Raw genomic sequence first — 24293 nt, 5'->3', positions numbered from 1 at the left:
AGTAGACTGCAAGTTGCTCTGCAATTTTCTGCTCTGACCTGCTCAGAATTTAGTGAGTCATTTGCCTCAGCGCTTTTTTGTTGTTCTCACCTGAATATCAGCATTTAAAAACACATATATATTCTTGAAAGATCTGCTGATTTTAATGAATTAGAAGTATTTATATTTTATCTTCTGGAAGGAGATAAAGGGTTTGTTTGGGCCATTGTACTGAATGATAGCAAGGTTTGGAAAGATTTGGATCTTTGTGCATCATGCAGAATTTAAAGTGGAGTTTGTCATCTCTGCAGTGCTAATTGCTTCCCTCAAGTTAGTATTTCTTCTAAAAGGAGAGGCACACTGCAACAAAAATAACTTTTCAGCTGTTCAGAGTTAGCCCTGGAACATCTCGAAACTTGCTGAGCTACTTCAACTCACACAGAAAAAATATTTAGGGTCTTTTCTTACTAGATGGGCTAGTGTTGTTTGAGGTTGGTGAGATGAACTGGTTTATATGATATCCAGCAAGAACTGGATTCCTCAGAGTAGCATGGAGAAAAGGGGAATCTTGTTGGAATGAGTTTTCAAGTCGAGTTCAGCCTTGCATTCATGAAATAGAGAAGTTAGAGCAAAACATGTAAGTTACCCATATTATTTTCAGTACAGTTACTGCAAATAATTTAAATAATAATTTAATTGAACTAAACTTTTAAATGTACTGGTGCAAATTACGGTTGGGTCACATGTTTTTTTGCTTCACATGTGGAAGGAGTAACCTGTGGCTTTAGTAATGTGGGAATGGTGAGGTCTTCAGCTGATTCAGCATGTTCTATAGGGATACCTAACTGCTGTGATAGGAGGGGCAAACCTTGTCCTCCTTCCAAAGACAACACTTCTGAATGCAAGTAATACAATGCAAGTTCAAAGATGTACCTTTGAACTAACCCATTGTAAAGAGAGGGAGAAGAAAGATTTTTAAACCAATCATGGTACTAGTATTGTTGTAAATTATAGTTTCAGTGACAGTATTACAAACCAAAGAAGGTTTATACTGAGAAATCAGTATAAAATGTGAAAAGTAGTAGATAAGCATACACTGAAAAAACTGTGTATCCATGTATAAATTAACATTATCAAAAAACTATTATTTTCTAGGGATCTCTCTCCTGACTTCTCTGAATTGTTTTAAAAATGCTAGTCAAATGGCAGATTAAATCCACCTGGGTGGAAAGTATGTGCCTTCATAATGTCTCCCATAAAGGATCGACTAGGCAATAATTAAGCATAGAGCAGGAAATAACACATTATATCTAGTAATATTTTTATGTAAAATTTTATGAAGAGAGACTTGGATGGAATGTAGGCCTCTGTGTGTAAATAAACCTGGTGGCTGTTGCTGTTGCAATAAGAACTTGACTGTTTGACTTGAGTTGTGCCTTTGTATGTGCCCAGAACTGACCTGGCTTTGGCCGGGCTGTGTAGATCTATGCCCAAACATGACTGAGATCCAGAAAGTTCTTTTGCTGGAATACACTGAAAGAAAAACCCTGCAAATGTAATACAGACCATAAAGTACTTGCACAACCACAAAATGAAGTAGTGGCTAGTAGGATTTTGCAGAATAACAGTTATGATATGGCGTTTGTCTCTTAGCATATCATGCATGTCATTGTTCCCTGCACTGTTTCTATGTTTTCTGTGGGTTACTGGACATGACAGACCCCTTGCCGAGTAAATTGCCCAGTACCTTGACCCAGGGTAAATGCTAGTTAAGGAATTAAGAGTTGTATTTTCCCCATCAGCCCTGCCTAACCAAAAAGTTCTCCTATGGCTTCAACTGTTTGGTTAATTGCAGAGGACTAACTTGTTAGGAAGACCATGGACATGATAATTGGAAATGATGGGATGAAATTTCAACTGTACATGTTTTCTTTGATGAGTTAAAGTAGGCATCAATTCTGTGTACTTTCTTTCAATTAAGGCTGCTCATTGTGGCATGTAGGTGACCAGGTGAACCAGGCAGAGGTCGTATTTTTTTATTTGACTAACTGACATCACCACTAAAAGCTCATAGTAAAGGATTATGATGGAAACTCACACCTTGTTTTAGTGTAAATGACTGAAGGTGACTATGTTAAAGGGAAGCAAGCATGTACTCATCTGGGTAACCTACACTTAAATATTTCATTTCATACTACCTGACAGAATCTATTTGCATGATAATTTCATAGAAAGTTCATGAAACCAACCTGTTGTATGGCTGATGGATCAGTATACACCTGTGTTCTGTTGAGGTCTTGCATTTCTTCCTGCTTACAAAGCCTTTCAAACAGTAACTTTTTGCCTTCTGTTACTGTATGCACTCTCTCTGTTAATAGTTTTTGGAAGTGGAGTATGGTGTTTTCAGAAGCACTTTTCTTAAGTGGAACAGGTGACACCTCTGTGGACAAAAGCAAAGTATGTGGTTAGAGTGCACAAGTCAAGGAACTGCTGACACTGAAGTTTAGCACATGCTGGATTTTCCTAAAGCTGTTCTTCTGATCTGCTTTTTGGCAGGCATTGCCTGGTGTTGTATAAGGGATCATTGTATAATGGAGAGTAGGAATGCATCAGACCCTGTAAAAATCACTTATATCTCACACTTTCAGTTTTGCCTAGCTACAGTCCTCTCCAAGAGGTACTTACATAATAGGCAATAAATGAAAGTCTATTCAATCACACAGAGTGATTAAATACAGAGTTAGTACAGTTTGTGGTGGTGAACTAAACGGGTTGAATTAAAAAACATAATGTTCACATCATTTCTCATCATCTGTTTGCAGATATCATTTTAGTATTAAAAATAGTGGTGAGCTCCTTAAAACCAAGATTTTGTTCCTCATTGTTTGATTTTATTTAGGGCCTGTCAGTTTTGCAGGAAGAAAAATAAGCTGCTGACCTTCCCCATATCAGATCACATGCCACATATTTCCATCCTTAGCATCATTTTTCTCTCTCCATAGTTCTCTCTTCTATCTTGTCTTTGACACAGCTATCTTAACCTGTTTTCTTGTGTACAACACATTAGACATGTTTACAGACACAGTAGGGTAATATGAGGAAATCACATCCATGACTGCCTGTCCCTACTTTCCCTTAAGCAACATAATTAAGATATCTTGTTTTTAAAATACTATATTTTTTCTTTGCATATGATTCTTATAAATCAAGTAAGTTTTCCTGATGTTTACCTCATTTATACCAGGAATGAGGACTGAAATAAATAAATTGCAATTTTCCTTAGGCTTACATTCTTATCAGAACTCTTCTTTTGCCAGTTGTTCTGGGTGAGAGGAGAATGTTGATTTGGAGCTTGGTGTTAAATTCTAGGATTATGTTTTTTTAACTGTTTGAATACTGGATATAAGAATCTGTCATTCAATTCAACATCATGTATAGATTCTTTTAAAAGTCAGGGGCTCTTACCATCATTCCATGTTTTTCTCTTGGTACTCAAAGATCCCGTGTTTGCTGTAGCATCTCGCACTGAAACTTAGAAGAGAAGAACAAGGTGACTAAGCCTTTTGTCGAGATTCTCAAGGTACAGTCAGTCACACACCTAAAGGTTTTATATTACAAAAGCAAATACCCTCGGACAAGACACATTTATTTGGCAGATGCCTCAAGCAGATTAATAACTGAAGCTTCTTTTCTGAAAGATTATTGTTTTACTGGTCACTGCATCAGCATTCACAGATTACACAGTCCTTTTCCAGCATGCTAAAATGTAAAACAGCCAGGTTGGTTGTTGGGTTGACATATCCCATTCATGGAGAGTAGAAACAAGCAGCAATATATTCAGTTTCTGTATTTGGAAGAAAATACATGTCTTGAGAATGTGATCTAGCACAAGACTGAGGCAGGGGAGAATTGTCATCCCACAGCTTTATGGCTGTCATTCCAGCTGCAACTAATGCACTACTGGGTGGTGCCCTTGGACACCACATTAGGGCTGGCTTAAGGCTGGTTCCAGCAGTTTCTGCTCAAGCCGTCCACCTGGCCTTTGCTGCAGAAATGGTTCAACTTCTCAACTAACATTTGTGCTGTTGCAAACTATTTAACATATTGAGAACAATCACAACTAGTTCTGCTTAGCTTAAGTCACTGAACCCTAAGTTGCAGAGGTTCAGTTACTTCTTCTATGACAGCACCTAATCTGCCTGGAGCAGGGGCAGGTGCCCCTGAGGTCTGAAGCAGTTGGCCAGTCACAAGAACCCTTACAGCAGACACAAGATTAGCTGTGTGGTTCCTAGATCAGAGGGGTTTTGATATTAAGATAGAGGCAAACTCTATTGTGAAAACTGAATCTGCTTTAGCAAAATTAATACAATTATTACAAGCGCTCAAATAAACATCAGTGTCCTGGATTTTTCTTGACTGCAGTGTGTATTGCATTAATATACTTTGGGGTTTTTGGAGTCCTTGCACTTGGCTTGATTGCTACTGATTTCTGCAGTTCCAAACAGTATGAGCTTGCAGCTCTCTATCCATCAGACTTTACATGCCTGCTGTATGACCTCTAAAACCTGCCATGTGTTCTAGCACCATTGCACTGTATGTCACTTAGGCTTTCAAAAGCAGATTCTCCAGTAACACTGAACACTTCAGTGCTTTCACTTTTTGCTAATATTCTCACTTCTACATGTCTCCATAGACCACTTGAGTTTCCTGAGTGTTCACTATGTGACCATGCAGATAGTTTCCCCAGTTATTTTCCCTCTCCATTTCTGGCCCCACATTTTACACCTACAGCATGGCTCAAACAGGCAACTTCAGAAAGTTCACCTGAAGCACTTTATCTCATCACTGAAGTTTTTAGTACCTGATAGTAGACTTGAGCTTTCACATCCCCAGCCTGAGGTTCCCAGAGGCTGCCTTCTTAAGATACAGTCAACTTCATCATAAAATCTCATTTTTCTCCTGGGATTTCCAAGATGCTCATTTTCTTTCTGCAGTGCACGGTATTCGTATTTTAGGTTCTTGTACTTTGTGCGACATTGTTTCCAGTCTCTGTCTATACCACATTTCATTAATCTTCTGGCAATTTCCTCAAATATTTCTTTATTTCTTGTGGCCCCTTCAAGCATTTGTTGTATCTTTTCATCTGACCATATGTTTATCAGAGCCCTAACTTCATTATCACTCCAGTGTTTTCCTGCTCCAGTATCATTAACTGTAATAACTTTAAAGTGATTTTGTGCTTCTTCCAAGGGAATGTGATTGTCTGAAAATATAAATAAAACTTAACTGTAAATGCTATAAATGCATGCTAAATATAAATATATGAAAGCATAATTGCAACTGATAAATAATCAGTTAATGATTAATATTTTATATATTTTAATATTTTATACATTTTATATCTTTGTAATTTTTAATATTTTATAATTTTAGTATCCATACACAATTGTTTTCTCTTAAGTATGCAAAATATGTAGCAAGTGGAATCTCTTGTTTCTCCAAGGCATCTAAAATTCAACATTTTGTCGTTATAATTGTGCCACTGTTGTTGTGAAATTAAAGACATGTATCCAAGTGTTACATGTAGAAAAGCAGTAATCATGAAGTTTTAAAGATCTCAGCATTGGTGAGAAGTGCGGTTTCAAATTAAAATGGCAATGTGCAAATGAAAAGGCTGCTTGGGATTCAACAGAAGAAAAAAAATCATCAGACTTGAAAATAATCAGAAGTAGGTAGATGCTGCTCATTAGATTATGTATAGAAGGCAAAGTTGAACTACAGTATTAATAAAAGTTTTGCTCATGAAAGGAAAAGATCTATGAAACAAATTTTTAAGTTTATTAATAAAGCTAGAATGGAATCACGAGCAGAAAAGTAGAGCTGTGTTTACAGTAGAGATGTGATTGCTCCAGCTTTGGCACTGAAAATACAATGTGATTTATTTAATAATAAATGCATGAAAATTATTACTCACCTGTCCCAACCATCTGTTTTGCTACTGGCGTACAAGATCTGTCTTCTGAGGTAGTGCTTATAGAATCATCATCTACAGAAACACAGTTTTAAATAGACTTGGATTTAGACAAATAAATTGCTAGTATTATTGTCATCTTCTGTAAGAAACACCTCTTTCCCCCTTGAAGTGTCCTAAGCCCTCAGTCTAACCCATTAGTTATAGACTTGAAGAATCACAGAATCATGGAATCATTTAGGATGGAAGCACTGATCATTTAGGATGTACTTAACATTGCCAAGTCCACCAATAAACCACATCCCTAAGTGCCACATCTGCATGTCATTTTAATCCCTCCAGGGACAGTGACTCCACCACTGCTCAAGTCCAAGGTGACAGTTCTGCTGAGCTCCCTCCTTACTTCACCAAGAACTGAAAACACTGCCATTTTGTGACTGCTACTGCCAAGAGGCTCCAGCCACCACCAGTTCTCTATTCACAAACACCAAGTCCAGTGGGTACCTTCCCTAGCTGGCTCCTTCACCAGCTGTGTCAGGCAGTTGTTAGCTACACACTCCAGGAACCTTCCTAGGCTGTGTCCTTTGCTGTGTTGTATTTCCAGCAGACTTCTGGTCAGCTGTAATCCCCCCAAGGGCCAGTGACTGTGAGACTTCTCCCAGCTGCTTATGGAATATTTCAGCTGCCTCTTTGCCTGGGTTGGGTGGTCAAACACAGACTCCCACCAGGATACCTGCCTTGTTGCCTTCTTTTGATTCTTACCCATACATCCTCATCCCTATTTGTCACCATCATGAGCTCTAGACTATCAAAACACTCTCTAACATACAGAGTATCCCACAGTCTCTACTTTCTTGCCTGTCCCTTCTGCAAAGTTTATAGCCATCCATTGCAGCACTCCAGCTGTGCAAGTCATCCCTCTGTGTCTTCAAGATGGAAACTAATATCATTTTCCTGCTACACAATGGCTTCCAGCTTGTCCTGTTTGTTGCCCATGCTGTCTGCACTGGTGTGGATGAACCACAGCTGGGCTTTTCGCCCCACCATCTTTTGGGGGTGAAAAGCTCAAATTTCTACATGGTCATTCTCAGATGCTTCTGTGGTTTCTAACACATCAATAATCCCTGTATGTCTTTGCTGATCTCCATTCCCTGACTACTAAGATAGCCGATCAAAGGACCTCTCTAGAACACCACCCCTCCCACCCCACAAACATTGGCATGTTGCCCCCAGGCTCTCTAGTTAAAGTCTGGTGTTATCTCTTCCCACCTGCAAATTTAGTTTAAAGCTCTTTCAATGAGTTCTGCTAACTTCTGTGTTAAGATCCTTTTCCTCCCTTTGAGATAGGTGCCAACAAGTCTGGTGTCATGGAACCGTGATTGAAAATTCCAGTATTTTCCCAGTGTCACCAAGCTTGGAGACAGATAGTGATCTGCTGGCTCTTCCTGGTTTTTCCCCACATCATTCTTTGCAACTGGGAGAAGGATACTTGTGCTCTCAGTCCTTTAACCAGTTGTTCCAATGCCCTGAAGTATCTTTTTATTTGCAACTTCATTGTTGCCTACTGAGAAGTTATTGAAATTGTCTATGAACATCAAAACCCTGCTTTGGTAATTCTGTGTTTATTTGCTCATGCTTGGACTACTCTGAGGCTGAAAGTTCACTTTTGTGTGGACTTACATTTTGGGTTAGGAGGAAGAGAAAGATTAGTTCTGATTGTTTGCTAGGGGTTGTCATAGACTAATTATGTTCAAAACTGGTTTTAGTAAAGAGTAGAAATAAATATTCCTTTTATGTTTTGAACAGCTGAGTGCTTAGGCTCTGTCAGAAATAAAGATTCTTTGTAAATAAGCATGTTCATTTGATGTGCTTTCTATAATGGTAGTTGCCAATATATGCACAGACTAGTACTTAGAATTCATATTTGCTCTATAACTTGTTTTCTCTTCAGTCATTTGGCAAGCACTTGTTTTTCATAAGCTGTGTGCAAGCATGTATTTTGTACCTGTGGAAAACTTGGAAATCATACTCTCATCAGCATGTGTATGTGATTTACTTGGGATACTAGAAAAAAAGTGGGTTTTCTCATAAACAGGCACCCTATAACTCTTGAGAAAATCCTCGCATCTTCCTTAACACTTGCAGCTGTTAGAAATGGGCTAAAACAGAGCTGTAGGTCTACTCCTAGGCTCCTGAGAGATTCCTTTTTTTTTCAAACCCTTAACCAACTTCCCCATGGCTTCCATTTCTGTGCTCATTCTCTCAACCATACTGGCTCTCTGGTCTCTTCCTGTCTTTGGCAGTGGCACTTGTGTAGTGCTGACTTGCATGATCACTGTGTTCAGTTGGATATTACATGATAGGGAGTTTGTGTGTATGAGGCAGTCAGTTGAGCTGCATGACATTTTATTCTTCACTTTGCATTCGTATGACCTCACTATGTCTCAACTTTCAGGGTCACAGATTTACTTTATCCTCAGTGTCACTTGTGTTCCTGTGTGTCATTGTTATGATGGCATTGCTCTGATGTTGTCCTCAGTGTCACAGTCACTGCAGTTGTCTTTCATAATCAAGATCAGCCAATGCAAACAGTTGTAAAGGGTGTCTAGCATAGGATGTCTCAACATCCAAACTACAGATAACATTATTGCTGAAAAGGAAGCTCTTGCCTGGAATATGCCTGATGCATACAATAGAAATATTCTTATGGTAGAAACTTTCAGTGTCAAAGGCCAAAGAATTGCTGTTCGCACAATCACTAAAATTGGTTTTTTTTCTATTAACTTCTGCGTACAAACATCATTACTGTAACGAATATTTTGATCCAGGGTGTCAGGCCACTCTATTTCAATGCAATCATTATTTCCTCTGATGTCTTTTTTTCATGATCATCTATGGTCTTATGCTCATTTATTCCAGAATATTAATATCCCTACTGTGTTGTAATGTTAAATTTTAACATTTAAACAAATCTTCTCCTGATCACTTATCATTGAATATATGACTTCTACATATTGCTGAGGTGCTGATTTTAGTTTTATATTTAAAATAGTTCAGAATATATATATATGGAAATTGTTTGCTAGTAAATCATCTGATACTAAATGCAGTCATTAAGTAGTTTGAAAATACAGACAATGTATAAAACTTTCTGAGTTTCTGAGACAGCCATTTACCTTTCCATTTTATCCTCTCTAGCAACTGTGTAAGAGAAACCATAGTTGTGTCACAATCAATTGCCGACTAATCGTACTCATCATAAAAAGGAGCATGTTGTCTGGGAAAATAAGATTTTGTTATAATTATGGGAAGGGGAAATAAGTGTTCATACATTTCTGCACTATAAATCAAAACCCATAATTTATCATAACCTAGAGGTAGAACAAGTGTAATTTCCTGGAATAACATATGAACCTTTGGAATCTGCAATGCCCAGTAAAGTAGAATGTCCTGTTAAAACTATCATGACAAAGTCCTGACCTACCTATATCAATTGTCTCCTTCTTTATTTGTCTAGCTTCCAGAGGTGCTGGGGTGGAGTTGGCTAATTCCCCCTCATCTTCAAGGATTTCTGTAAAAAATAATAATTTACAGAGTTCTTATTAACTAAACACGTCTTGAGTGATGTCTTGAGAATCAACTACTCAGAATGCTGCTGATAACTTCTGTTAAAGATTTCCTCTCATAATACATTAAAGCTGCCATTTATCTGCAGTAATAGACTTAAGAACAGAGTGTTCCTGCTTATAAAGTAAATCCAGAACATCACATAACAGCTGCAGTATATAAGTTTATGGGTTACGTGTGCAAACTCTTAAGTTATTTTAACCTGGATCAGAATTTGTAGAATGGTTCACTGATGGTGGGTGTAAGATATCTAGTTACTGATAAATGTTCCTGCAGCAGAATAGGCAAGACAGTAACTTGCATAAAGGGTGCAATATGTACTGAAATTATTGAAAGACTCCCAAAAGACTGATGCAAAGAGTGTTTGAATTAGTCCCAAAAAGGAGCAAGGGACCCTGACACATCAGGGTGCTGTGCTTAGACAATTGATCTGTAAGGCTGCTTGCATGATGCAAGCAATGTACTAAAGCCTGTCCTGAGAGCATCTCTGCTGCTGCAGCTTGCAGGGGTTTACATCACACAGCTGGGTGACAGAGGTGTCCCTAGACTCCCCTCCATGGGGAGGAGATCTCCACTCCTCTGCCATTGGCCCACTGGTGTTAAGGGAAAATTCCACCCCTCTGCCCTAGGACAGAGGTATGGGCAGGTGGATGATGCAACTGGTCTTGCTGATCCTCACTTCCCAGTGAGGACACTGCTCTACAGAGATTAAACGGTGAAGGCCTCATCATGGATCAATGACAGCAGTTTTCTGGCTCCCAGCCTGTTCTCAGTCCAGTCAAGAATATTGCCCCTAAACATTGAGCAATAAAGTTTAATCTAGAGCCATTTTATTAAAAATTACCCCCAGATCAATACAGCTTTGTTTGCATCAGATGTTCTTTATGATGAGACTAGCATCATATGCTTTTTTTTTTTTTTTTTTTTGTGAGCAGAGAATGTGGGTAGGGAGCCTGGCTTTTTTTCTAAGGCACCTTTCAGAGTTTTGGAGGGAGGGCACAAAAAGAGTAAGACTGAGCCAAACAGAACAAGCCATCAACAGTTTTTGGCATGGATGAAACACAGTGGCTCTATCTGAATTGTTAGTGAAGCTATAGACAGTTGCCAGCAAATATGCTTAATCTCTACTTTGTGTTTGAAGCACTGCTCACAAGGCCACCCGAGCAATGCTGTCACAGTCTTTCCTTTCACCCACTCAGACTGATACAAGCTCTGTTCTCTTTTGGCACTCTGTCAGCATCACTAATTATCTTGTTTTCTGGCTCATGAGGCAAGATTAGTAATTTGTCTCCTAATCCTTACTCTCATGTGTGTCTTGAATAGTTTAAAACGGAATTGGGATATGTTAAAACTAGGGAAAATTTTTAGTGTGTGGCTTATGTTTACACTCCAACAACTTGCAAAGTTGCTGCTCTGTCATACAGATCTATGAGAGTGGACACAGAAATATGTGGGTGCTCAGTTAGGAGTGTATGTCTGCAGCCCAGATATGCCTAGGCTAAGGCAGTGAATAATCAAGAACTTTGGGGTTTGCACTTCTCTGAAACACTGCCTAACATTAGCCTGGGGCATATGTATGTAAACATTATCTTTTGACTTTGCATCTGTACATTTTAAAATTCCTTGCACACAGCAGCAAGTGTTCAAGCCAATGTTAAGTGCCTGAGTACGTACCAGCTTAAGATCTTAACTTTAAACAACAGGTTTTTAAAAAGCCCTTGCTTAGGAATGTATCTTGGAAGTGTCACTACATCAAATTCGTTCTGAGAGGGACATAGAGTAAAGTATGGTAAAGGGGTATCAAAATTCCTAAGAAAATAAAGACAAGGAAAGGAATTTGTTTGACATAAAATACTTGTTGTAGGTATTTTTAAGAACATCAGGCTACTGGTATTTCCTAGAAACCTGTTTTCATCTCCACTCTTGTTCCCTAGCACTTCAAATTTAATCAAACATCTATACATACACTCTGTGCTCATACTGCTAAATCTGACACGTGGAATGTACATGTAGTCTGGATTGACAAGACTGCATAGATGGAAGTAATTGGCTCGTCTGAACAGATTTGTTACTTTTAGTAACAACTAAAAGTGATCCCACGAAATTGAAAACATCAGTGAAAATGACTAAATAAGATTTTATTTGCAGATCGATTCAATGTGGAGTATGTTTCACCAAAACAGAGAGCAACCTGCAGTGTCACCAGCCTATCACAGGACGTTTTAGCTGAAAACCCACGGGCTGGAGACTGTAGTGGTCCTTCTGCTCCCCCAGCTGGGCAGTGCTGACAGCAGCGTGTCAGGAACTAGGACAGGCTGTGCAAGGAGCTGTGAGGGTTTATTTACATTTGTCTTCTTCTCAGGTGGGCATTTGCTGCTCTTGGAGTAACAAATTCATATGGGCAGAGGAGAAAAACATGGTACATCAAAAAACTAAATGTTCTCCTGAAACTGGTGTATTTGTCTTTTGAGTAACACCACCTTAGTATTTTCTTACTAGAGTATGGCAAACCCAAATGAGCTGCTTATAAAGACTGGCAGAGGTGACAGTGTTACTGTGGCTCATAACTCAGATTCACGTATAAGATCATGAGAAGCATGTGCACTCTGAAGCAGCTCCTGCATCTTCTGTGCATTTACACAGCTGCAGTTGCCAGAAAGCAGTGCCTGCCCAGGCTAACTCATACATATGTGTATGTATATGGGCAAGTGCATATACAGCTCTGGCTGCAGAGTACATTAACTGATAAGGAAGATACCCAGATATGAGTTTAACAGAATTTCTAAATTCTCATTTATGCCAAATTGAGGTTTTCTACAATTTTTTTTCAAGGCACACAAATACCTATAAATTTATTAATTCCATGTCTGTTGAGAAACACTTTCCTACAAAAGTTCTGTTGAATGTGCAGAAGCTTTTTAAAAAAGTGACATCCTAAATGCCAATGATTGTGAGACATTACTCATATCAAACAACCAATGTAATGTATCAATGCCTTTTCACTATTTATCAATGTGTATATTTATGAGTACAGAGCTACATACAATCTCTTTACTTACCAGTTTCTCACTTCAAAATTACTTGGACTGTCTAGGAAGGGCATGTACCACAATTAGAGAACAAAGGGTCTCCATGATGTTGTAACATAAAAAGCGTGCATATTTTCTCTGTTTTATGCAATACCTACTTATGTCACCATTAATAAAATTAGAGACTAGGTGTATTTTGCCACCTGAAAAAAAATTGAGTGTGTATTGTTTGTTTTGGAATGAGGGAAAGAATTTTGCAAACTGAACTAGTTTGTTGGTTTTGCCTTGGAGTGTGGTTTTGCATTTTTCCTCCACAGAAGTTTGAAAAATAGTCTTAAGAGTGGAAATGCTGAGCCACAGACACTTTTGAACCACTTGCTATTTTAATTTTTCCCCGCAAAATCTTACTGCATTTACAATTACCCAGAAACAAAGAAACGATGAAATTAAATACACATATTTGAAAAGGGAGATGGTAACCAAGGTAAAGTACAGATATCTTTACACCTGCTCTTATCTTAAATGACAGAAATTTGTACTCAGAACTTTACTAGAAATATTTATTTAACTTAATTTTAAATAGCTTGTTTGGAAGAGTGCAGTCCAAGAAGTTACAATTTTATGTAGCACCAGGCAGTTGAAAATTGCCAGACGACATTTAAGGAGAACTGCTGAATCATTGCATTATTACAGTGTCTTACTACTGTCCATGTGTATGTAGTAATTTTACTTGTCAATGGGTAGAAATTGAATTAAATACATTTTTTAAGCAGTCTTAACTAGATCCCACAAAATGCTGTTTATTTCTTTCATATTTGTCTCTCTGAAAATGAGGTCCCCATAGGCAATGCACTTTTCATGACAACCTGTTTTTCTCCATGGAATGCGTCAAGTGCCCATGGTGAGCTGGTAAAAGGTCGCTTATTTGTTAGTAAATTTAAATTTAATAATGTAATTGCTATTGAATGAAAAAAGCCAAAAATGTTAATCTCTGGTATACCTTAAATTACAATAATCTCTTTACTTACCTGTCATATTTGTTTCTTTGGTTATATGCAGAGCTGCCCGACTCTCTGGAGTAGTGTTTACAGTAACATCATCTGTCAGAAGATTTTGAATTTGATATTAAAATCTTTCAAGTTTACATTAGACCATTTTAAATTTTGTAAGTCTACTCCTCAATGCTTAATTTAGACCATGTTCTTCCTCACACTACTGAGAGAGAACATGAGGTGCTCTGTTGTGGACAATAAAACTTGACAGCCTGAGAGACTTCCATGTATCTCCAGCTAAATGTTAAACTTCTGCTTCCCCTGAAATTTATGTTTTCAGATGTAAACCATAATATTTCTTTGTAAAGAGTAGAGCATATGACCTTCATATTCAGTGAGACTCCTTAATGAAGGTTTCATCCCCTGACATGAGCATTTACACAATTACATCCTGATCACATATTGTGAAAAAGAGATGCTGTATCTGTTCATGCTCAGGAGACTGAACAATTCTAATCCTTAGGAATAACATAGTTTAAGTAAATGTACATGCAGTAGGACATTGTACTCAACTTGCTTAAACTTGTTTCTTCTCTACACTCTGCGTGACAAGTCTTTGAAATGATTACTTACTGGACTGATTTTATCAAATTTAGTAGGACATTGTAAATGTGTACGTAAGTACATGATGGTTATCTCTATGATATTATCTCTTGCTTTTAAGTTTTTTAGGTCCCTGAATTTTCTACCTGTAATTACAATTTTGGCTTATTTTAGAATTAATTTTAATTTTCTAAATGTAGATATTTATATAAAATAGAAGACTTTTCATATTACCTGAATCAGAAACTTTCTTTATATCTGCAACCTGTAGGTCTTCTGATGTATTACTAACAGAGTCCTCTTCACCTGTGTCTCCAGGCATTTCTGTGTAAATAATGCTAAATTAATTACAGCACCAAATTTTTATATTTTATAAGAACAGCTGTGGTGTTATCAAATTAAAAAGTCCATCCAGCCTTGGATGCTCTTTACTTCAGCAGGCAAAGTAGATGCATAAGCAAAACACGTAGAAATGGCAACTGAAGAGTGAATCTTCCCCCAAAATGTTCTCACAGTTTTCAGCCAGACTGTCTTTGTGTAGTATTTTTCTTGACTTCTCCCATTACTTTAGTAATTTCTAGTCTTACATTTGGCCAACATAGTATCATCCCATCATCCCCTCACCTTAACTAAAAGTTTAATGTTTCATTCTGTTCTTAAACAACAAGCATGTTTTTGGTTGTACATACCAATAAAAATGTTTTAACTTTTGGGTAGTGTAGGTTCATCAGTCTAATTCTGCATTGATCATCCATTACCTTTGTCAATAACTACCAAAACCAAAGGCAGGCTCTGCCAGCATTCTTAGTGCTGTTCCTTTTGCTATTTTCACTACTGTCTCACCAGTTTGGGAGTCTTGCCCCAAAGGCCAATCAAACTGAGCTATTTGGGACCATAAGAGAAAGACAATTGAGATGTTAATTTTTTTTAAGCAGTGTCCATTACTACAGATTTCTTTTGCTCAATGTCTTAATTTTTCCAGTAACAGAGTGTGACTATCTGTCTGATCCATTTCTGTTATCTAAACTGGAAACAGTGTCTTCTGACATGACTCTGACTGGAATTGTCTCTCTGTATCATTTTATTCTATGTCTTCATCTTTTTTTTTTTTCTAATTTGCTTCTCAGTTCTATTAAAAAAGTACAGGGAAGTCACTCAATCTGAAATATTACCTTTTAACAAAATACAAAACTACTGGACAAAATAGTAAATGTCTATTCAGTGTTTTTCCACACCAGCCAATCAGTTAATCTCTCTGTTTCTGCTTTTTGAGTTTTTAAAGGTCTCTCTAGTGCTGGAAAACAAAAAAATTTAAATGATATGTGGGTAGTTGAAGTACTTACCTACAGAATCCTTTTCTGATTTTGCTTCTGTCCATTCTGGAGGCCTCTCACTTTCATCATTATCTGATTTACTTGCTTGTTCCATTGTGCAGTGCCCCAGAATAGCATCCAGTTCATTAAAAAATTTCATACTTTTACTCGTACTCCCTGAGTCTTGGGCACTTTTTACACTCTTGTATTCATGTTTCAGATTTTTGTATTTTGTCCTGCACTGCTTCCAGTCCCTGTCAATTCCAAACTTTTGCAGTCTAGCAGCAACCTGCTCAAATATTCTTTTATTCCTCACTGTTCCCTCCAGTTGTTGCTGGATATTTTTGTCTGACCATATGCGTATCAAAGCTCTGACTTCATTAACAGTCCAGTGTTTTCCTCCTTCATTTGCCACTGTAGGAATGAAAGCCGCTGGTTTGGAAGCCTCTACTGCTGATGCTGGATTACCTGCATTGTGTGGGAGAGGGGAGAGACACAGAGATTTGTTACTTGCATTGGGTGGTTGGGGTGGGGAAAGGACAGAGAGAATAGGAATGAAGGACACTGTTTGAAGATGGAGCAGAGGTGACATTAAAATCAAGCTATTGGTTATTAATCTGTCAGCATTTTTGTTAATTCTGATATAATTTTTGCTTTCACTTGAAGACAGATATTAAGATAGCACATGTACATTTAATTAATCTAAGAGGAACACTTCTTTCTTCTGTGTCCTAATACACTAAATTTTTACTGTAAGATCTTTAGGTACAACTGATGAGCTGCTTTGTCCTTCAGACATTAGAGAGGAGAAGAGAACTGTTGGGAAGATGGGATGTGCTGCATGAACACAAAAATAAATTGGCCCCAAGCCACTGACAGTAGCATCCAGACTTAACTTTCTGCATTCATGCCATACTTTAGTTTTTACACACATAGAGAGATTTAACCTGGGTAAGGATATAAAGAATCTGATCCTTCTTTCTTAACAAAGCACCCAAGTTGTGGGGGGGAGCAGAGGAATGGAGACTTTTGCTTAAGTAAAACATTTGTGTGCTAGAACCCAGTTCTCATGGCACAGAACCTGCACCTTTTTCAGGGCAAATCAATCAAAAATATTTGGGGTTTTTTAAGTAAAAATCAGTGTGAGTTGTCTTACTCTGCATAACTAAGATATTTTTCCATTTTCTCCAGTCTACTTTATTTTTTAACGTTGTGAGGTAAAGATTGCCACCCATGCAAAAAATTTAAAACACTGAAATATATATTTTAGTTTTTTATGTTTCCTTGTTTCTATTTATGAATTTTCTTTAAGACTTTGTTTTGGTTATAAGATTAGTTTGGAAAGGGATTTCTCATGCATTTTCTAAAGCTTTGAAAAAATAATTTAAAAACCCCAATTAAAACAAACCCAAAACCATTTCCAGGGCATGATCAAATGAAACAGCATGAAAATGCACAGTAACTGACAGGTTTTTACAGTCATACTGCAGTGATGCCTTTGTCAGTGTCTTGTTCTGGAAGAGCAAACAAGATTATGGGGGTTTGATACTTTATAGCCACTGAGATGTGTGTGATGGCAGTAGTATCAGACCCTTGATTGTGCACAGAGCTTCAGTGGAGAACATTTATAATAACCTGTCTGGGGACAAACTTGTCCTAGATAAAGCCATTCTTTTCTAGTCTCCATAATTCATTCCAGTTGTCAATAAGTTGTTCTAACAGATTTTTTTTTCCTTATAGTCCTGGGTTAATCAGGACTCTGCAGCAGCCAGCTCATAGGCAGTGTAGTTGAGAAGGGTAATTTTCAGGTGGGACATCAATTATGCTTTCTCCATTTCTTCCTGAGGGAGTGAAAGAAAATGCTGATTTACTGGTGAATCAAACCAGGAACTGCCACAGATGATAACTGCCAACATCAGATAGGCCAGAGAGGAAAGGCCTAGGGAAGATGACAAGAGTCATCTTCCTTGAAAATGCAAGGAGGTGCTCTCTACACTTCCCAGTCAAAGCCATAGAGCAGGGGGCCCTCTGGGAGGAATGAAGTTTCTTTACTCTTTGTACAGGCCAATGTTTCTCACTAGTCAGTTCATTTCCAACTGAGCTCACTTTTGGTTGTGGATGTTAGTTCAAACGAGTTCTGGTGACTTGGTGCATTGCTTGCTTATTCTGCTGAATGCAGAGTGAAAAATGGGGGGTTGTTTGTTTCTCATTACATCTAAAAAACATTTTGATTCAAAATATCCTGCATACAAGTACTGCTTTGAAACAAAGTTGTTATGATCAGTGCAAAAATTTTCCATATATCTTAAAAGCATTTTAGTCCTAATTTGTTTTTAAAAAATGTTTAAGCAGGATATACATTATTTTTTTTATCTGAAAGATGCATTTATGCTATATTTAATCTCTTCTTAAACTTCCTCAAACCTGAGAAATCTGCTGAAATAAAACCAAAATATTAGGCATTATAGATACAAAGGGGTCAACATTTTTCTTTCAGTGGTTTCTGAGATAGTGCCTGAATCTTACAGGCTAGAAGAGGTACTGGGGGAGGGCATTTTAGTACTAGTACATACTTGAGAGCCCACGCAATTGAAGTTATTTTGCTGACTTTGTAGAAAGCAGCTTCCTCAGAATTGAAGACTTTTCTGTTTAGCAGTGTGTTGAGCACTGAGAAATAAAAACATGTTCCTGTAAAATTTGATTCAGATACTTTCTGCATGTTTTGTTTATATGCATGAAGTATATTACATGGGCATAAATTCCATGTGACATTCTGTTCTCTTCCTTAATTTCTTTCTATGCCAGGCAGGAGGAGTGTAATGTGTAACATAATAGCCATAGGCTTAGCCTGTGTCTTTTTTTCTTCCTAAATACGGCACCTTGCAGATTTTGTAATGGAAGTTGTTGTAACTGGGCTGGAATGTATACTATGGCATAGACGGTATAGAAAGAACATGTAGGAAATTAAGGACAGCTGCTGTTCATCCAGGCAACGAATCAGCACATCAGTTGCTTAAATCTGCCTAAAATGTGTTTGTTTCTCCATTTCCTGTAGCTTCCCCTTCAAGGGGCTCACACCTAGGATGTTCTTCCTCTTTCTGTCATGCCAGATTTATGCCCTTGCTTTTGTAACTTTGCTGAGCAAAACTACTAGAGTAGGACATTTTCCAAATGAGTTCTGTGGTTGGACTAAAGCATTGCTGACCACTCCTTGCCTGGAGAGGTGATTTTGAAGTTATGCTGGAGACCACTGCAAGTCTGGATTGCTCTGCGTCTCTCTCCTGGCTCAGGCCACTCAATCATGCTGCTTTAAGCATCCATGATTTAAGAAAATGAGCTAGGGAAAAGTCACAAGCTGACATAGGTATCCTCTCTACTTTGGCATACTTTCCACTGGCATTTAACAAAATTACCGAGGTTAATGCAGTTTATCATGATTAAGCTATAGCATGGGATGTGTTTTGCATGCAAATGGGGGTCATGCAGGTGTTACATCATATACAGTGGTCAGTGTCTAGTGATGCACAACACCACTGAGTGCTCTGGCAAGGAGATGGTGCCCAAGTGTGGCTGCATTAAAGCTATACTGATCAGAAACAGAATGACAGTGCTTTCAAGCTATCAGGAAGTGCTCTGACACCCATGCTGCTTTTTAGTTTTTGATCTCTCTGTACCATCATACTATACCTAGTTGAACTGGTCTGGCATGAGATATGAAAAGTAGTGGATCTCCTGGAGCATCCTCATCATCTTCTAAAGAAACTGGTATTTCACCTGGGAAGGAAAGAGTTTTTAGATGAAAAATAGGTATGGACTAAATTAGAAGTTGAAATTTAAATGTCCATACACTATGAGAAGATCTTTAACTTGGAAACCTTGACACTTAATTTGTAGTTAAATTAAATTTTAAATTAATTTAGGTGTCTCTGTAAGGGGGACATGAGTTATAGGAGGCAAATCATTTTATGTCTTGTATATGAAGCCTGTTTGAAATGCTTTTAAAAATTCTGGTTGAAACTGACTTGATTCTAGTGACTTGTATGCTCTTCTGACTCAGTATTCAGGGTAAATAATAATGTAAAGTAAGAGACATACAAATAAAGGCAGACTTTGCACACAGATTCATAAAATCACAAATCATTTATGTAACAAAAATAAATTCCTAGAAGAGTATGAAGAAAATCAGGATGTTCTGCAAAGAGCTCTGGAAATCAATGGAATTCATTAACAGTATGGGGAGGGAACCCATATTCATTGTGACTTGACAGCAGGCATATTTGTAGCTGACAGGATTAAGTCTAGCTTTTTCCAGCATAGCTTTTCTACATTTGTTTAAAAGGGAACATTATAGCAATTGCTATGTAAGTATAAAAAGCAGCATATGTGCGTCAGGTTCAGAACCAGCTAGATTTTCACAGAGTACAGACTTGTAAGTTGTCTTGTTGGTAGTGTGCTGTTTTCTACATTCCACGTTGACAGGAGGTTTAAAATGTTGCTTCCTTGTACAGGAGCTGAGCTTCTGTGAGCTCCAGCCAGGCAGGGCACCCAGATCAAAGCTCGCAGCTCTGCGGTAGTTCGTCACGGGAAGCAGTAATGAGGTGCGGTTAGGATGCAATCTCCTACCCCTGACGTCTGAAAACCGTTTGAAACCATGATCCTAAACCATTTTCAAACTGCCTTTGAAACCATTACCTGACTTTCAGCAAGGCTCACTATGACTCATAGATGCAGTGGCTTGATCTCTGACTGCTCCCAGCTGCCTGGCTGGCTTCCCTGGCAGGAGATGCTGCTCCTGCCTCCACCTCCAGTGACAGGACTGGCATTTCAGCTGCTTAAGCGCAGCAAAGCAAACCAGGGAGAGGAGAATAAATTCTCTCCTGGAAGGCTTCTGAGTGTGCCATAGGCACTAGCATGCACAAGGTTAATTACATTGTTATATTAAAAGAGAAACTTCTTTTATTTTTCGTAAGAACAGTTACCACAAAAAGATATTACTATACCACAAAAGCTACTCTATAAAATTATTGCACACTTGTTTAAAAAAAAACAACTATATGAAATACTGTCAATGATATGTTAAAAAGTGCAGACATGGAAAGCCATGTATAAATGGCCCTTTTATGTCAGCATTTCTGAAAGATTTTCCTGCATTTTAGTAGCTGAGTTTTCTGCCAGTCATTGCTGATGCATTTCTGCTCAGCTATAATCTTTCTGCATTTGCTGAGGTAAAGTGAAGGTCAAGCAAGGTGACCAATGCCTTAATATTTAAATATAAAAAAAGAAATATAAAAAGTGTAAACAACTTAAATTACTAGGCAGGTATTTTTTTAAATAATGTATTTAGTTTATTAATCCTTGATTTAACTTGATTAACAAAATTGCAAGGTCATTCATTTGAACTCTAAGGTAAGATACCATTTCTCATAGCACACCATCACTTCACATAGATTTCCTTGGTTGTTGATTAGTGCAATAACACACAAACTGTACTTGAAGAGAAGTGAACGTTTTGACTTGTATCTTTCTTAATGATTATTTAAGCTACATCTCTGCCTCTGAAATGTGTTTTGAGAGGGCAGCATGAATGCCTCTGCTTACATTTCTGCATGTGCTTATGCATGAAGTGTTATCTTTTCATAAACAAGCTGGGAACTGGTATGTGTTGCTACCAGGTTTGTCCTGAGACATCCTCCTCAGATTTGATTAATATTTTCAGTAATAATTTCTTCAAATACACTTTCAAAAGAAAACTGATTCTACCACATACGAAAAATACTCAGGGGAACACTGTTGAAATACCATTCATTCCTATTAAAAAAGTAGTCTCTTTTCTTCTCTTCCTGTTGCTCCCCCTTCCCAGCAATCTCACAGTAGATGAGATAATATAAAGACAGGCTTTGCATCTTTACATTAGGCATACGTAAGAATATTGAGACTGAGGCTAAGCAGAATGGTAAATATATGGTGAATTATTTGGGAACATGCCCTGTCCTCTGTCATGCTTTTTAAAAAGACAAATCAGTATAGCAACCAATTTCTTAAAATAAAATAAGATGTTCATGGTGGACACATATTATTAGTCACAGGTTTTAATTTGCTGATAGTATTTTGTTCTTGCTACCCAAGCTGTAAGCCTAGACATCCTTGATTCCTCCAGCCCTCTCAAAACGAGATGTCTTTGCCTCTTTTAAAAGAAGTGAGGGACCATTTTTGTCTCCTCTCCTGCAACACACTGTTTGAAAGGGAGAAGCCCAGGAGGGGACCTGCAGTCGCTGGGGGGCTCTTTGCTTGTGCAGTAATTGCCTTTCCCTCTGTGGGAGTGACACCAGCAGCTCTGTCCCTGCAGAAGGACTTGAGAGCATCAGCTGCAGAGCCACTGATGCCAGTTTTGCCTTACAAGTGCTCTTCAAAGTGCTGGGCTGGGCAGGCATCGGACTCTGACTGCAGGTGGAATAGGACTGGGCCTCTAGTACAGTGTAAGTTGCTTGACTTGCATTCTTAAATAAGAAAGTTGATGATCTCACAGCTGCTCCCTCAGCCCCTTGTGGTGGATGTATGCATGCATTCTGCATAGCTGCAGGACACATTTCTATCTTAGTGTGCTTTCATTGTGGCTCAGTTGTGGTTGTTGCAGAAATATTTGCATTTCAATTTTTGCATTCGTGTTGCATTATTACAGTTAGCTGCATTTAATTTTTGTTTATCCATAAAACTTGTTTGCTTTTATTTTTCTGGAGGTAGTAACAGAAGTGTTTGTGCAATCAAGAGATATATTTAATTATACCAGCTTTAAAACCAGACTGTCCTAGTGCTTCAAAACAAAGCATGTCTCACTCAGGGGTAATTATTTTTATAGATACTATGGTTTGGGATTCACAGTTGAAATTAACTTTTGCTGATTAAAATTTTCTAGAGGTCTAAAGCAGATGAGAATTAGGATTACCAGGTGCAAACTACATCAAAACACAGAAGATAATCTAATGGCAGATCCTCAGATGTAGGACACTATCCTGATTTCATGTAGTCTTCAAAGTGTATCAGCTTGTATTAGCCTCAGTTCTGCAAGTTTAATTTAAAAATGGATTGCAATTCACAGTGCAGAGAGCACATTACAATATTATAAAATTGCCAATTCAATTTGAAGCGACTTTGACAGATTAGAGGCTTTCTGATAGTGATGACAAATTAAGGTCAAGCTTTTTATTAAGGTAAACAGTGACAATGAAAAATGGCAATTTCTTTTCCTCAGATCTGTAAAACAGCATTGTAGAGGGAGACGTGGAATGGTACAAGGACAAACTCAATGTCCAGCTCTTTTATATGCCTTTGACAATGACCCCTGGCAATAATGTTGAGTTTCTTGTTTTCTTAAAAAATATTCACGCAATTAATGTAAATTGCTACATACCATGGGAACAAATTAAGCTTTAATTTCTCTTTTTAGTCATCTTATTCTGGTACTTAAAACTATCATTGGGGCTTGTGCTTCAGTGACATTTAGGATGTGACAAGGAGATTTGAGTGATGTCAAACAGCAGATTGACCCTAATGAAATGTTAAGCAGAGCTTAAATGCATATGCAGAGAAGGTTGAATAAAACAAGAGATGCAAATAATTTAGTAAAACCCACTTCAGAATAAAGGCAGCTGTATTCACTTGGTCTGCCGCAAAACAGACTGATAAATATATTTTTTGCTTTCACTGCTAAACTAGAGTTTTTAATGAGAATTATCACGCATGTGTTTCTTGAATATTAAAGTAAAACTCCTTATAAAATAATTTGCCTTAAGTCATCACACCTAAATATCAAGCTGGCATACATATGAGAAATAAGAATAAAAATTCTAAATTTCACTTGTATCACAACAAATAACGATTTTTACAACACCCTGACAATTTCAACCTTTTCTTTATGTTTACATCTGAACTGGAGCTCTACAAATCTGCTTCCAAAGTACTGTGAATGAAAGGCAAAGAGAAGGAAAGCAGCTTATTTAATTTAGCATTTCCACCCCGTGCACGAGCCTGGACACTAGCAAGTACTCACCGAGGCTGCAATACAGGCAGTTAGTGTAATTTTGCTGGAATTACGCTGTATTTACAGACTTCGACACTGGTGGGTGCTAACATTTTATTCCCCTGCGCGAGGCGTGCATCCAGTCACTTCTAACAGCGCTGCCGGGGCTGAGCAGCCTCCGCTCCAGCGCCAGCCAAGTCGGGCTTCGGTTTTGTTCCCTTTGGGTTTTAAGCAAAGAGAGAAAAATAGAAGCAAAAACATTTTTCTTTACCTTGCATGCTGTCTGTTGTGGGGCTTGTGTTCAGCTGCGTCTCAGTCGCAGAACACCTGCCGTTTTCTTCTGCTGCTAATTGTGTGACAGGCTCATATCGCAATATGGCATCCAGATCATGGAAAAACTTCATGGTTTTAGTGACATCCCCAGAGTTGTGGGCATATTTAACCGTTCTGTATTCGTACTTGAGGTTTTTGTACTTTGCACGGCACTGTTTCCAGTCCCTGCACACTCCCAACTCCTGCAACCTTTTAGCAATGTAGATAAATATTCCTTTATTCCTCAAGGTGCCGTGCAGTTGCTTTCTGATATTTTTTTCTGACCAGACGCTTAACAAGGCTTTAACCTCCTCCTCAGTCCAATGCTTCCCTGCTCCACTCTCCATGTTGAAAGTGACCTGGAAATGATTCACTATTTCTAGCCAAGATTTTGTTTCCTAGGAAACCAGACGGCTGGTTGTCAGTAAGCTCCGCCGAGATGAAAGGATC

General features: G+C 38.1%; 1 protein-coding gene across 1 annotated transcript; it reads right to left on the bottom strand.

The window, feature by feature from the left end:
* Window positions 1–2204: 2204 nt before the first annotated feature.
* LOC102043382 (trihelix transcription factor PTL) lies at window positions 2205–24200 on the bottom strand. The gene is made up of 10 exons (XM_005415663.2): window positions 23803–24200; window positions 19202–19288; window positions 15545–15982; window positions 14436–14525; window positions 13635–13706; window positions 9435–9521; window positions 5954–6025; window positions 4841–5242; window positions 3445–3510; window positions 2205–2419 (listed from the first exon to the last, which is right to left on the bottom strand). Exons 1-10 carry the CDS (start codon window positions 24188–24190, stop codon window positions 2205–2207), a joined length of 1917 nt encoding a protein of 638 aa, XP_005415720.1. The 5' UTR covers window positions 24191–24200.
* Window positions 24201–24293: the final 93 nt, after the last annotated feature.

Source organism: Geospiza fortis, unplaced genomic scaffold, assembly GCF_000277835.1.
Source record: "Geospiza fortis unplaced genomic scaffold, GeoFor_1.0 scaffold40, whole genome shotgun sequence".
Classification (NCBI taxonomy): Eukaryota; Metazoa; Chordata; class Aves; order Passeriformes; family Thraupidae; genus Geospiza; species Geospiza fortis.
Note: the sequence above shows the minus strand (reverse complement) of the source record. Positions and strands in the feature narration are given on the sequence as shown.

Coding starts and splice junctions, on each gene's coding strand:
- LOC102043382 (XM_005415663.2), bottom strand. CDS start 24,190: ATGGAGAGTGGAGCAGGGAAGCATTGGACTGAGGAGGAGGTTAAAGCC. Junction 13,707..14,435: donor AAAGAAAGTTTCTGATTCAG/GTAATATGAAAA, acceptor ATCTTCTGACAG/ATGATGTTACTGTAAACACT. Junction 5,243..5,953: donor AAAACAGATGGTTGGGACAG/GTGAGTAATAAT, acceptor TTATATTTTCAG/ACAATCACATTCCCTTGGAA.